The sequence below is a fragment of the Magnolia sinica genome, chromosome 3 (assembly GCF_029962835.1).
Source record: "Magnolia sinica isolate HGM2019 chromosome 3, MsV1, whole genome shotgun sequence".
NCBI lineage: Eukaryota > Viridiplantae > Streptophyta > Magnoliopsida > Magnoliales > Magnoliaceae > Magnolia > Magnolia sinica.
Genome location: NC_080575.1, coordinates 4,407,542 through 4,423,898, shown reverse-complemented (window position 1 = coordinate 4,423,898; position 16,357 = coordinate 4,407,542). Strand labels below are relative to the sequence as shown.

At 43.0% G+C, this 16,357-nt stretch overlaps 1 protein-coding gene across 1 annotated transcript; it reads right to left on the bottom strand.

Moving 5' to 3' along the window:
• Window positions 1-5,093: 5,093 nt before the first annotated feature.
• On the bottom strand, window positions 5,094-11,558 carry LOC131239337 (DUF724 domain-containing protein 3-like). The gene is made up of 3 exons (XM_058236991.1): window positions 11,377-11,558; window positions 6,337-7,695; window positions 5,094-5,348 (listed from the first exon to the last, which is right to left on the bottom strand). Exons 1-2 carry the CDS (start codon window positions 11,514-11,516, stop codon window positions 6,372-6,374), a joined length of 1,464 nt encoding a protein of 487 aa, XP_058092974.1. The 5' UTR covers window positions 11,517-11,558; the 3' UTR covers window positions 5,094-5,348; window positions 6,337-6,371.
• Window positions 11,559-16,357: the final 4,799 nt, after the last annotated feature.

The following is a 16,357-nucleotide window of genomic DNA, read 5'->3' as shown; positions in this document are numbered from 1 at the left end:
TGTTTGGCTAAAGTAGCTTCTCCTACCCCAAAAACATATAGGGTATGTCAAGTAACTAATTTTGGTTTAGAAGATATTCTTGTTAAATGAATAAAGAAAGAAATGAAAAAAGAGAGAAAATTTTTTATATGATTATATATACATATTTATATAAATATGTATTAGAGAATATTGTAGGTAGAATAAAGTTCTCCATGTTTAAAAAAAAAAAAAAACTTTGCATGGATTGTCATCGACTGCAGTTGTGGCTATAGTTATAATCCGTAGCGAGTGTATCGAAAATTGTTAAATCTTTTAGGCAAACTCGGTGGCCAGTTCTGAACCTTTTTCGATTATATCGAAAGACCTTCAATATTATCGAAAAAGTCTCAAGTGAGTTTGCCTTAAAAATCTTGTAATTTTCGATACACTAGGGCTACGGATTATAACTGTAGCCAAACTGCCGTGGGCGGCAGTGCTGTGGTAGTCTGTGTTTTTTTTTTTTTTTTTGCTTTTGTGGGTCCCATCATGATGTCTATGTTATATTCAAACCGTCCATCCATTTGGCGAGATCATATTGAGGATTGAGACGAAAAATAAGATAGATCTAACTATCAAGTGGACCACACTGTAAAAGGCAGTGGAGAATTGAACGCCTACCATTAAAACCCTCTTAGGGGTTACAGAAGTTTTGGATCATTATGAAATTTATTTTTCATCTTTATCCAGGTCTTTGTGACCCTATGAATGAACTTAGACAGGGAGGATTTCTCACCAACATCACAGTAGGCCCCTAAAGGTTTTTAATGGTTGACACTCATTCAACACTGTTTCGTGTAATGTGGTACACTGGAGATTGGGATATACCTTATTTTTTTGTCTCATATCATGAAATCACGTGAAAATACATATGTACAGCATGTATGAAAAGCATACATCATGGTGGAGCCCACGGACCACTGACCATCTGCCATTGGCTGGTGGCTGGCAGAGTACCCAATCCGTTTCCGTGAAAGGAGGGATATTTTCGTCCTTAAATTCGCTGTCCGTACGAACACGTCTAAGTTCCCAAACTAAGTTTGTATTGCTTCATAAAAACTGATGGATAAAAGGTGGGGTCAACAGTCGCAAATTTCGGATCTCCTTTGAACCGTTCGTACAACTCGGAGTTTGACGAGCGTCCGCGCTCGTCCTCGAGCACCAGCCGATCCGCTTGAAGTAGGGAGCGGTAGTTTCGTCCTCAAATTCGCTGTCCGCATGTGCTGGTCTAAGTTGGTAACCTAAGACTCGTCTTAAGCCTTGAGCCGAAAAATAAGAAAGATCTAAAGATCAAGTGACCACACCGTAAGCATTGGGGGATTGTACGTATACCATTGAAACCCTTTTGGAGTCAAGAAGTTTCGGATCAATATGAAATTTGTTTTTCCTCTTCGTCCATCCATATGTGACCTCACTAACAGACTGGATGGAAAATAAATATTACGGTGTGCCCTACAAACATTTTAACAGTGAAAATCATTATCCTTACTACTATTTTAGGTGTGGTCCATCTGAGCTTTGGATATTATTTATTTTTTGTCTAATGCTCTAAAATAATTTCAAAAAATAGATGAATGGTGTGGATGCAATAAATACATCATTGTGGGGCCATGTAACTTTGATCTCCTTTGAACCGTTTGTACAACTGGGAGGTCGCGGATCTTCGGCGCTCGTCTTCGCAGTACACCGATCTCCACCAGCTAAATAGCTGGTGTGTGGTACACCAGCCAAGAAGAGTAGCGTTGATTGTCTGACGGGAGTCAAAATGTTCTCTGGGCCACCATGCTGTTTATGTGAAATCCACTCCGTCTATCATATTTTCCAACTCACTTCACCAAATAAGGCCCATCTAAAACTCAAGTGGGTCCCACCATAAGAAAAGGTGGGGAAGAGGGCACCCTCCATTAAAAGTTTAAAACCTTCCTTGGCCACCATTAGGCTCATATTCTGATGTTTGCCCTTAATCTTAGTGGGTATGGCGTTATGAACGGGTTAGATGGCAAATAAATATCATGGTGGGCCTTAAAAACCATTCAACGGTGAGTCCCCATTTCTAATGATTCCCGTGGTATGGCCCACTTGAGTTTTGAATCTGCTTAAATTTCCCACCACGTACTCCCTTAACAGACCGCAACTGATGGACGGAGTGGATTTCTCAAAGACATCACGATGGTCAGATAGCTTGCAGTGCACTGTCTTCCCTTTAAGACAGAATTCCGGTCCGGTCGTCCAACCTCGTGCCCTGAGAACTTGTACTTGCACGCACATTGAAGACAGCGGGGTAACCAATACAAGTTATCTTCAAGCAGATTTGTCAATCCGGACCCTCCATTTAGGGGCCTTACTATGAGTGATAGGCCTACCAGATGGTCAGAGTGGATGTCACACAGACAGCACGGCGGGGCCAGATAGCTTGCAGCTCACCACCTCTCTTGCTGGTACGACGATGTCACCAAGTTCTGTGGGTCCCATCGCGAGGTAAGTATTATATCCAAACGATACGACCATTTGGTGAGTTCAGGGTCAGAGAAGTTTCAAATCAATATGAATATATGATATTTGTTTTTCCTCTTCATTTAGTTATGAACGGATGGAAAATAAATGTTACCTCCGAATGTTTTAAAGGAGAGAATTATTATCCCACCGTTGTTTATGGTGTGGTCCAGAGCTTTGGATATGATTTATTTTCTCGGCTCATGCTCTAAAATAATCTCGCCAAGCCAAATGAAAGAACCGTGTGGATATAATAAGTACATCATTGTGGGTCAATGTAACTTTGATCTCCTTTGAACCGTTCATACAACTCGAGGAGTGTAAGGGCTCGTGACACGTACCCACACCAGCCATGTCGGTGGTGTGTAGTACACCAGCCAATCCGCTTCCGCATCCATGATGGATGCTGGGCCCCCACCTGTTTAGGGATGTGTACCTGGCTTTTTGTCGCCCAACCCTAGCTCAGGACGGTGTAGACATAGAATACATACATCCAGGTGGGCCCCCCGGTAAGGGCCGCACCTAATCCGCTCCCCATTTAGAATACATACACCTGGCTCTTTGTCGCCCAACCCGTTTATTAGGAAGTGTATGGGCATGCAGGTGTGCATGCCCATACACTTCCTAATAAACGGCTGATTCAATCCAATCAAGATGGCCCACAAAATACACCTTGATCGCTTGTTCTGTTTTAGCAGAAATCAATAGAAAATATAAAACCAAGATACAACATCATCTGCTTGTTTTTGTGTCCATGCTGTGCTACGAATCTCTCCATGCAAATCGCTTTCAGCACTTCTTAGATCCACCACTTCAGATATCTCTAAATAAAGACAACCTCGAGCTCATTTATCAGCTAAGTATAGTTTCAATCTCCCACGGGTGTGTTTGGTTGCACCAAATTTTGTGAAATTTCACGAAATTTTGCACCTAATTAGACTGATTAATCATGAAATATCATGATATTTGGTGCAAACAAACGCAGCCGAAGATTATCCTAAAGGGGTGGTTTTTTTGCAAGGATGAAATTACAATCATGTTCATAGTTCAACAAGATAGTATAACTATAGCTAGGGGTGCACACGAACCGGTAGAACCGGTAAACCAAACCAGACCGGAACCGACCAGACCACACGGTTTGGTCCGGTTCTAAAGTACACCGATTCCAGTTTCAAAAATCAAATAACCGGTTAGTTCGGTTCGGTTCTCGGTTTAGGGTTTTGTAAAACTGAACCAGACCGTGAACCGGACAGTAGAACCAAACACTGGAACTGGACCCCTTGGTCAATAAACATTTAATTTTTAAAAAACATAAAAAACTATACCATTCATCAAATGGATCACAACATAAATAGACATTGGCAACAAAATCATTTTGGGAACACGAAGGGGTAATAAAAACAAACCATGACAAGATTACTCTCTGTGAAAATTTTCAGTACAAGAGCTTTGGCTGGATTTAAAATAAAAATTATATATATATATATATAAAGCAATTGGGCTGGACAATAAAAACAAACCATGCAATTGAGCTGGATTATAAAAGCCCAGCTCGTAGAACTGAACTGGAATGAACTGGTTTTATACCGTCCAGTTCCAATTCGGTTCTAGGGTGCAAAAGGTCCGGTTCCGGTTCTAGTTTTCCTGGAACCATTGGGAACGGTTCGGTTCCAGTTTCACCCCAGAACCAAACTGGACTGAACTGAACCGAACCGAACTGAACCGTGTGCACCCCTAACTACAGGGGTAGGAAAAGGGTCTAAGAATTACTATAGGAATGATGGCTAGATTCCTGTGTTAGTTATGCACCATTTCAAATATGGTAGCGACTCTAAAATCATACACATGCCATAGTTGAACACATGGTATTAAAAAACAGTTACCAAACAATAACGGTGGGACCTGGTATGCGATGCAAGGCTGTAACGCCTGTTCTAAAAGAATGACAATATAGGGCCATAACAATCTGATCCGGGACCGAGACAGCTTTTGCCTTTAAAAGAATTGACTGTTACGGGGCTGCAACGGCCATTACTGGGCCAGATTGGCAGGGGGCCGTAACAGGCCGATATAGGGCCATAATGATCTGATACAGCCATTATGGGGCCGCCCATATCTAAATGGTAATAAGGTTGGCAATTACAGACCGTCCAAATTGTTGACCTAGCTGTGGATGGAGCATAACTGAAAGGTTGCAGTGATAAGATAGTATTAGGCATCTGATTTGTTCCATTGAATTTGGAGCAGTCACCATTTTGTTTCTAACCATCCATTTGATAGCCATTAATTGGATGGTTAGGATTGCTTAGATCAGTGGGATTTAATAGAGAACGTTCCATCCACAATTGGATGGTTGGATGTTTTTACATCATGTGAGGGTGATAAATCACCCACCATTTTAACATTTGAATCTAGTCCTAAGAATGAACAGTTTCTTCAAAAGGCGAAATCAGAAAGGAAAGATCAACCAATCAGTGTGATTTTCAGGCTATGCTCCATCCATAATGATCACATGGTTTAGACGGTCTGGATTGACACACATGTATGCCCTATGTGTAATGTGAGCAGGTAGATGCAGGTCAGAAAACAAAGCGCAAGATGAAAAGCTAGCAGCTGAAGTTGGGAGTATCTACACATACATTAGCATTCCAAATTCTAGAAGTCTAGTAGAAAGAGATGTATGCATATATAAGGATTTCAATACAAACAGTTGTAGCATATATAACAAAGCCTACATTACCCAAGTGCTGATGTGGGTCCCAGTACAGCAAGGATTGGATTTAGCAGATCCTCAAAAGTCCAAATTCTGAGGATACAGGAACAGCATGGATTGATTGCTGCACAAGTAAAATCATGTCAAGACTCTTAACAATATCAGAACTTCAATTTATTGTCCAAATAGCACAATCTCCTACAATTTTTAACAAACAAGAGGTTTGCTTACCATCAATACACCATCATGTGTGCCAGAGTCGTGGATGGGTGAGGAATCCAAACCATCCACCAGTTGGGTCTGACCTTGAAGATGGTCTCACCCAAAAATCTGCTTGGTCCACTCATCAGGTGGATTGTGGGTTTATAAATGGGTAGGCAGATTAGAAAACTTAGCCAGGTTTTCTTCAGCAGAAGATCTGTTTGGCTAACCTGATTAGTAGACTGACTGATTCGTGGGCCAGGAAACCTTGATAGTGGTATGCCACTGGTAGATGGATTGGGTATGATGGATATGTGTCATGCGATGGCATTACATGAGTTGCCTTCTTTTTTTTCTTTTTTCTTTCTTTACACACACACCCACACCCCACACACTCACACACCCACTCACACCACATGGGCACTTGATCCCCGGTCTCAGTGTTGAAAGAGAGTCCGTCTACCACTGAGCCATGGAGCCGGACCTGTTAGATGAGTTGCCTTGTACATGTGTATGGCGTAGGAAAACTCTACTAACTAATAGCTGAAGTTGAATTCAAATCCCAGTATCACCACACAAAGATCCAAGGGCCTGTTTGGATGCACTCCTGCAAAAGGGAGTCTCGGCGAGAAGGGTTTTCAGTTTCATGCCTGCTTTTTCAGTCAGGTCGGCTTTTTCATGCCCTTTTTGCCAAGTGGGAGATGAGAGAGATGAGACAAGGTTTGTGAAAGTGAATTCAAATGCACGGCTTAAACTCGGGCTGGCTCGAAACACTGTTTAGGTGTCAATTGTCAAACATCCCTTTTGAAGGTGTGTCCAAACGGGCCCCAAGTATCTGACTCAATCATTCCAGTGTTTTGAAGGATCTGAAAATCAAGGAGGAGGAGGAGAGATATTTCACTAATACTCACCAAGATGCTTTCAAGCTGCCACAACAAAAGCATCGCTACCATGGAGATTGAGCAGTAGAAATGAACTCGGACTTCAAATTGCAAGAATATTTCTTCACGATTGCCGCCTGCGCCACAAAGTTCTCAATTTCGGATCTACCATTGCTCAAATAATTTCTTGCTGAACTGATTTCAGACTTCACTTTCTCAATTTCCTTTTCCAACTTGGAAATACGAGATGCAAATGCAGAAATTCTATCTTCAGCACTGCCTACTTTGAGCTCATGAGCTCTGGCTTCAGTTTCAAAGTTCATAACCATTTCTTCAGAAGCAAAGTAGCGCTCAAGGATCCCTCGAAGGGTATCCAACCGTTCCTTCAGCTTCTGCACATTGTATCCCATCTGTTCCAAGTCTGACAACTGCTTCATGACATCGCCAATTTCGTACCTGAAATTTTCCGGATTCAAATTCAGGATTTTCTCAGACAATGCAACGAAAGCGATGTCGAGCCCCACAATAATTCCCTTGCGAACTTCCCTATTGTAGCTTGCTAGCGGAAGATAGTGCGGGTTTTGAGGTAGGGAGTCGAAGATACAACTTCTGCGAGCCATGAACTGAGGAGACAAAGTCAGATTCTGATCTTGCATTGTGGGAGACTCCCGACTAGTTCCTTCTGTTTTAGCATTTGGGGCTGCACCCTTTGCAGTATCTCCTGTCCCACCCTTCAATAGTTCCAAAAGAGCAGAATTTCCAACAAGCAAACCCTTTTTTGGTTGTGGAGACATTAACAAAGGATCTAGTACCAGAGATCCTTCCGAATGCATGCCTATGTTCTCAACACGTCCCTTTTTCCCAGACCCATCTTCTATTTTCCTTCCCGTCTTTTTTCTGACCTTATCCCATTCTCCTTTCACAGCTCTACTCTTCTTATTCCCTTTTGAACCATTATCATTCAGACTCTTCTTCTTCTTCCCCTTTGATTCATCCCCATTTGGACTCTTCCTCTTCTTTCCCTTTGATTCATCCCCATTCAGACTCTTCCTCTTCTTCCCCTTTGATACATCCCCATTCGGACTCTTCCTCTTCTTCCCCTTTGATTCATCCCCATTCGGACTCTTCTTCTTCTTCTTCCCTTTTGAGCCATCCCCATTCGTACTCTTCCCCTTCCCCTTTGATTGGTTATTTTTCGGGCTGAGGATCTCACATTCGTCATCCTTTTCATTAGAAAGTAGCTTCTTCAAGTTGTTTCGCATAGACTGCGACCTATGCTTCTCACAGATAGTTTTTCCTGGCAATGCCATCTCAGGGCAGCGCCAGTTTGGAGTGCCTGTTCGTCGGCAACGCGGATTGGAGGGAGGAGAAGCCATGGATGTCGAATGTCTGAACATTTCATGAGAATGTGAACGGAAAGGAGGAAAGTATAGATTGCGAGGCAGAATAACAATCCAAGAATAAGATAATAATATAATTTTTTTAAAAAAATAAATCATTTATAAGCCCGGATCCAATGCAAAACTTTCTACATCTACAATGTTCGTGTGTCTAAGTGCAGTTTAAGTGCTTCGGAGTGCATTTGTAAGTGTGTTTATGTACATTGCACTTAGAGGAACATAAACACACTTACAAATGCAGTTTGAAGCACTTAAACTGCACTTACATGAACATAAACACACCTACAAATGCACTCTGAAGCACTTAAACTGCACGTAGACACACAAAACATGCAATGTACTTCAATGGACTTAGAGGCACATTGCCCACATACAAAGTTGTGTATTGGATCTGGGCTCATCATCCGAACATCTAAAATCCAATCACTTGCCGGTCCCACCCACCCAAAACCTTCCTCAAGCAACATTACAAGCGTGCACATGCCAAATTGGCATGTGTGGGACATCTGAACGGTGCATATGCTGGGCCCCATCTCAAAGACGATTCTACGAAAAATCAGGCTGGACCACTCATCACATGGGGCCAACCACTCGCAAATGAATTGACAGTATGAGCAAAAAAAAACTTGCCAATAGTTCACCATTCAATGTGAATGTGGCCCATTTACTGATTGGATTGGCCTGATTTTTACATATGGTTATAATTCATAGGATGAGCAGCCTTATGTGCACTGCTCAAATGTCCCACACATTTGCAAAGTGCACGTGTGCTGCATCTGGAGAGTGGAGTGTGTTGGTAATTCAAGAAAAAAATGTTATTAAATAAAAATATATATATAAATAAATGATGATAAAGCCAAGGCAGAATGCAAGAGAATTACATAATCTTTTTCATGATGTACTTGGTTTTCTTTCCAACAAATGGGACCCATTGCTCATATAATCCAGAACACTAATCTGCTATGTCCAACCGTGGATGGATCACGGCCCAAACTCTCCTAGATTGGAAGATCCCAGCAACCAATCTTGGGTATTCAGTTGAATGTGGACAATTGATGTGTTTCCATTTTCAACTGTCGGATACAAATCAGAAGGCAAGGATTGTCCTATGGAGGGAATGTCCGTGGCATAGTCCATCCACAGTGGGGCCTGGCCGACCAATGGACCGGATCACTTAACCATTTGCCCCATTTGTTAGAAATGAGAAGAAGAAGGGGGAAAAAAAGGAGAAAATTTTATGTAAGACAATTAACCACTTGCTCTAAAAGCTCGAACTGATAGAGCATGACGAATAAATCCCTTTATCTCATAGCCCAGGCCCCACATCCCATGGGTTAGCACCTCGGCCTAACTCCTCGTAGGCCCCACATCACATGAGTTATGCTTCACATGGGTGAGGGCTGCCTCACACAAGCCTCCCGCCTCACACGGGCCGCCCACCCCAAGTGTGCCCTTGCATCACACAGGCCACCCTACTCGAGCCTATTAAAAACTCTACAAACAGGGGACCTGGACCCACTCAACAATCAAGAGACCCACTCCCTTGTATACAACAACACCCTGCTACAAACATCTTCAGGGGAGAACTTAACATTATGAAAGCACCTATTATTACTTTCTAACCAAACTGACCACAAAGAAGCCAACATCACAGCCTTCCATCTCGAATTTCTCATGCAGCCGACCCCTCCAACGTGCCAAGTTGGATAAAGAGATTCTATCGAAGAAGGCATCACCCAGGACATATTGGCCAATCGAAGGATGCCCGACCGTACAATGGTGGAAAAGGAGCAGTGAATGAACAAGTGGTCAATTGTCTCCTCCTTCACATTCAAACAATGGGGCAAGGAATGAACAAGTGGTTAACTGACCACAAGTGTATTGTCCAAAGCCTTGAGCTAAGGACCCTATAATTCCTCAAAACGCTAAGGGGAAAAAAAAAATAGTAACACAATCAGGTGGAGAGTTCATAAAGTTTGAGTCTACAGTTTGTACATGTGGGCCCATGATTCAGTAATCCAAACTGTTGATATGATAGGCCTCATGGGGAGGCCTTATCCACTCAAAAATCACCTGATTTGGAGATCCAAGCCATCTGATTTTTGGCCATTTCTCTGTTGGATGTGAGCTGTTGCTTTTAGTTTTTCTCTGAGCACCTATTTGTCTTATGCAGATTGCTTGGTGACCCCAACACCATGTTGATTCTGTGGGGCCCACCGGTATGTGTATTTTATCCAGGCCGTCCATCCCATTTTGCCATATCATTTTAGGGCATGAGCCCAAAATTGAAGCATATCCAAAGCTCAAGTGGACCACACAACAGGAAACAATGTGGATAATGACAGCACCGTTGAAACCTTCTAGGACACACGGTGATGTTTATTTGTCATCCAACCTGTTCATAAGGTCATATAGAAAACACTACTAACAGCTTGATCCAAAACTTATGTAGCCCCCAAGAAGTTTTCAACAGCAAGCGCTCAATCCCTACTATTTCCTGTGGTGTGGTCCACTAGAGCTTTGGATATGCTTCAATTTTGGGCTCATGCCCTAAAATGAGCTGGAAAAACAGATGGACAGCATGGATAAAACACATGCATCAAGGTAGACCCCGCAAAGTCCTGACACCATGTAGCTATGCCGTATTAGGGTCACCACGCAATCTGCTTCCCCTATTTGTCAACCACCTAATTAATGTTGGAATTTTCCACCCCTCCACCCGGGAGATTTCTTGCACATGGGCCATTCACAGCAGAGGCCACAACCTCTACGGCTTGGATGAGAGAACCAAGGCCCCCAATTGTACAAACTGAAACCCTCAGCATTTCAAGAGGGCAATGGTATAAAAGGGTAGGGCCCAGTTGAAATTGCGATGCTGCTCCATACCACACAGCAAGCATCAAAAGGAAATGAAAAACCCTCTTCCCAACCTCTAATCCAGACCGCTCACTGTAAAATAACATCTAATCCCAACCGTGTCTCAGCATTTCGAGATAAAAAAAAATCAATAAAAAGGGGCATGGCACAGTCAAAAATACGGTGCTGTTTATACCACACAGCAAGCATCAAAGGCAAAAAACCATAATCAAATAACAAAACCCTTACATTCCAACATCTAATCCAAGCCACTTACGGAAGAACAAACGTCTAATCCCAGCCGATGAAAACAGTAACAACTGGTATGGCCCAGTTGAAGTGCTCACATGCAACCCAACACCGCGCATGCATGACAGATCAGGGCCATTCTTCAGGTGGGGCTCGCAGCGAGCATGCCCCTTCTCAAAAATCAGACACAGTCCATACATCAGCTGGGCCATACATAAGACCTGTACTGATTTTGACCTAACCCTACGGCTCTTCTCATACCAGTGTGGCCCCACGGAAGGATGGACCGGCCCGATTATATAAGCAGAGAATGGGCCGCACAAGATGAACGGTTCAGATGCCAATGTTCCCTTACTCATCTGCAGTAAATCACCTCTTGAATCTTTTCACTGTGCGGGTCCACACTCAAATAGTTTCCACCATGTAGAAAGGTAAAAATATATATATATATAAAATAATTAATAAATAAATAAATAGAAGAAAACAAAAGAAAAGAAACGAACAAGCAAGAGCCTGGCCCATTTGAGAATGTCATCTGTTCATTGCAAAGAAAACGAGGGCTTACCTTCTCAGGCGGGAGAGGGAGGGAGAGGGAGAGTGGTGGAGCTGGGCACTTGAGAGAGAGAGAGATGGGGGAGAGAGAACGACAGAGCTGAGCAGCTGAGAGAGAGAGAGACGTTGGTGCTCTGACCGGGTGGATCCCATTTGATACTCTGACGGCGTGTGATGATGCCTGGGACCGCGGATGCGGTGAGGCCGGGTAAACACTTGCTTCGGTCGGGCCGTGACTATGGGGCCCGTCTTGATACATGTGTTGTGTATCCATGCCGTCCATCCTTTTTAAAAATCATTTTATCCCTTTAAAAAAAAAAAATCATTTTAACCTACGGATATAAAAATGAAGCAGTTTCAAATCTCAGGTGGACCACATCACGGGAAACAGCGGTGATGAATGGTTAATATTAGTGATCCACATCACTTTTCACCCAACGGCAAAATCCACTCCATCTCATGTTTCATTATTGTTCAAGAAATCCATCTCGTCGTGTATTACAACTATCCACTTCTTAACATCCAGATTATCTAGTATTTCTTAAAAGGTAAACGGATTCACCTGTAGCAAATCACTCTCATACTTGTTATACATGTTAAACCAACATCGACAATAACACATGTGATACGAAGCTCTCATATTTAAAATTCACTTATTGTATAAGTGTCTGCCCTTGGAAACATATAATATATCACAACACTTCTCTCCTTATTGGATTCCATTAAAATTGACCATTTTCAGTGAATTATCTGAATTATAATCTCTATGGATTCTGAAATTTGTACGTCCTTCTTCGTATGTCATATCCCGCCACAATTTCATAACTCCAATTTTAATTTATCATTCGACTTAGACCTTGAATGTGACTTATCATTCTATCGTTTAAATGGTCTCTCTCTTGCAACCAGTGTCCCGGTAGAATTTTCTTTCCACTGTTATTCCCTCTCTACCGCTTCGACTTGAAAACGGAGATAATAATATTGAAGTTCGAGGCATTTTTATCATGATGCATAATATCCACCGGATTTTATGAGAATTTGGAAGTGACGTTGTAACGCCCTGAATTTTCACTATTTTGAATTTTCAAAAATTATTATTCATTTATTTTTAATGTAATTAACTTATATTTTCACTTACTGACCATTGGCACTTAATGTTAGTTTATACACAGGTGATACTAGTGAAGAACTGCACAAGTCCGATTAATCAACTGTAGGAAGCCAACGAATCCGCCCAATTACTTGAACATCAAGTTTAGTCCCATGATTTACTCAGATATGGTCCAAATATAACCGACTCATCGCTAACTGATCAAGACAATTATAACTAAATTAAAGATCTAACCAAAGCCGAGTCAGATAAGGCCCGGACTTGACTAATAGACCAAATCAACCCCGTTAGTAATCATGACCAAATCTCTACTTTCACTAATTATAAATAGGTCACACTGTGAACATAGTTAATCCAAACCCTAATCATTGCCCACGAGAAATCTCAATACCTAATTCATTCCAGAAATGCTCCGATTTTTTGAGCAAGATCTAGACCACTCGTTAGTGGGCCACTAGTTTCAAAACTATAGAATAATGTCTGTCATACTGGGCTCGACGTCCATCGCGGGAGTCGGACCTGAGTACTGTCCAGAACCGCTCAACTTGAGCCAAAGGACGAGTGCATAAGAAGTGCAGATACCCTAGAGAAAGAAGTTGAAACTTAAGTGAATTGGGTCGTCCACTCTTATGCAAAGTTGAAAATTTCGGACACAACCAAACTTCACACGTGGAGTAAGGATATTTTCCTGCTCATATCCATATTGTCGCGGCCCCGATCGACCATCGGTGACCGTTAAACAGACTTTAAATCATATCTGTCAATCGGTACATTCAAATAGCGGGCCGATCATGTCCATACGTAGATCGTCATTGGGGCTAACTATCTTACGGTGTATATCAATATGCATGCCCCATAGCAAGCCCTAAAGGTTAGAAAGACCCTCCCATATGGCTAATATAGTAAAAACCTAGCCCTTGAAGCCATTTACATCAAATCTGACCCTATCTAAGGGTTTCATTTGGGCACCCCTCTCCCTATATGAATTTACCCTATAAGAAAGAAAGGGAGAAAGGGAGAAGAGAAAGAGGAGAAAGGAGGAGAAAGAGAGAGGGAGAGCTTGGAAGCATGAGGGTTTATGCTCCTTCACCCTCTCATCTCCTCTATAACAACATTGTCCTTCATTGGTGTCGATTCGGTGGCGATTGAAGGTAAGTATAGAGTATGTTTGTAGGTTTAGGTCTTGTGTTAAATTCCTCCCAAGTCTTACAAGCTTGTATGCTTATTTAGGCATTTCAACGATGATTTCCTAACACCATAACCCTATGGGCGCCGTGAATCGAGCGGTTCGTCATAAAGTGCTATTATCCTTAGGTAGCCTAGTACCAATTTGACTATGAGTTTAATGATTATGAATGTTAGAATGATGTGTATGAGTAATCTAGAGAAAACCTAGCCAAACCCTACATAATAGGTTCCCCTAAATTCCATGAAATGAATAATTGTTGTTTATTTGTTCTTCAACATGATTGGGTTTGATTTTAGTTTGACATGTTCATCTCATGTATGATTTTACTAAATTTCATGACATGATTGGGTGTTGTTTATTTGCTCTTCAACGTGATTAGACTTGATTTAGTATGGTATGTTCATCTCATATGCAATCCTAATATAACCTTTCTTGTGACATACATAATTATATGAATCCTTATTGCATGCTTGTCTTATGAGTGATGTACAGTTCTTAGTCTCTTCGGTAACCCCAGTTAACACACACACGCATTAATGTCGTGTTTTGTTAGTAGTTGCATTATAGAAAAATCTGAATTTTTATGTTGGATGTATGAGTGCATGACTTTGCTTGCGTTAGAAAACGGATCCGGAATTGTTGGAATATTATTGAATGTCATTAAACCCCTAGGTTGGTTAGGGAATTGAGGTGGGAGAAGGTGGTCCCCTTAGTAGGACCATCTTGTGGCTAAACCAGCGAATTTAGGCGGATGCGAACGGATGACAGTAGTTGGACTACATGGGTCGCTTGTACTCGATGTCGTCCATCATATACTCGCCTGAACTCGCACGGTCTAGTTCACTTACTGACCAACCATGTTTGCTAACCATGTCTGCTCAAGCCTGTATGGAACCTGGAACACCCCCCAACCACTGGAGCCTAATGATAACCATTTGAAACCGATCCACTGACTCAAGAGCCGGGCATGGTGGAATGGGACACTGTGTCCGAGCCGTCGACCTACACTGGGGTGACGAGTCTCCCCGTAGTGACCGCGAGCGATCCCTCTTCTTAGCACTCCTCATGTGCTTGAAATCGGGGATGAAAAACCCGATGGGATCAAGGATCACGGGGTCATGGCCTCGTACATTGAGGGGCCTTGGTCTCGCAACCAGTTGAGGGCAATTGTAACACCCTGGAAATCGGGGGTCGCGCATCCGCTCGACTCCCGAGTTCCCGAGAGTCGCTATTTATAGATATTCATTAATGTGCATTTTATCTGTTTGGGTTACGCAGCCTGAAGTCCCCTGAACATGAAACATGAACGCAAAAGTCTGCTGAAACGAAGAGGTCTCACATAAACATATACAAGTCCAAAAATACAAATGGGTCGCGCATGGCGTTGCCCAACAAATCAACAAAAATATGATGTCCAAAAGAAAAGGGCTGAGCCCATAACCTAGCCATCCAATACCGCTCCTCAAGTGGGCGGCGATCCCTCCATCAGCTGAAAGTACGACAGCTCCAACTCCTCGTCCAGGCTCGTCTCGCTAGGCTCCTCCAGTCCTGAGTCACCTGCATCTATGAAAGGGTCTGGTTGGTGTTTTAAAATACCGTCTCAGAGTGGGAGTGAGTAATCAACTCAGTGGGTGCTATTAGCCATAAGTTATAACAAGCATTAATTTCAATAGGAATTTAATGAAAAGCAATCAATCATAAGCAACTGTCTAGTCTTGCTAATGCGCATGCATGCAGGATGACATGATGGATGCCCTCACCACAACACTTCCTCGCGCGACGCCATCTAACGATCGCCAATGCCAACACTCCCTCAGTGCGACCTCGACTGCCGAGTCGCCAACCTAACTAATGCGATGCGATGCGGTCGTGTTAGCCAAGTTATTAGTTAGGTTCATTCATCCAGCAGATTGGGGAATCTAGTACACCCCATCTAGTAATGCCCTAATCTGGGTGCGAGGCCAAGACCCCCCAATGCGTGAGGCCGAGGCCCCGCAGTCCATGATCCTGTCGGGTTCCTCATCCCCGACTTCAAGCACATGAGGAGTACTAAGAGAAAGGGATCGCTCGCGGTCACTACGGGGAGGCGCGGTACCCCGGCATAGGCCGACAGTTCGGACACGGTGTCCCATTCCACCATGCCCGGCTCACGAAACTGTGGACCGATTTCAAGTGGGTTGTTGTTGGGCTACAATGGTTATGGGGTGTCCCAGTTTCCAAACAAGTGTGAGCAAACATGGTTAACAATCGTGGTTGGCCAGACAGTAGGCTAGACCGCCCGAGTCCAGGCGAGCGCATGGCGGAACGACATCGGGTGCAAGCAACTCACGTAGCCTAACTACAGCCGCCCACACACGCTCGCCCAAATCCGAGAGTTTAGCCTCAAGGCGGTCCTACTAAAGAGACCACCTTAGGTTTCCTTGTTTCCTTGGCCAACCCCAAGGTTTGAATGGTGGTCCACAACATGTCAACGGACAGGAGTATCAGCAGGTAGGATTTTTCATGTTCTCATACCTCAATCATATAGTCCAGATTCACCAAATAAGCAAGCTAACAATTTATGAGCAATGGTGCATGTGTGTTGGGTGTGTTGGTGGGGAAGTTGCTCACTTCCTATAACTCATGAAGACAAATTACACATGTAGCAAATAGGGCATGCATATCATAGGGCATCAATCTTATGAGCAATCCATA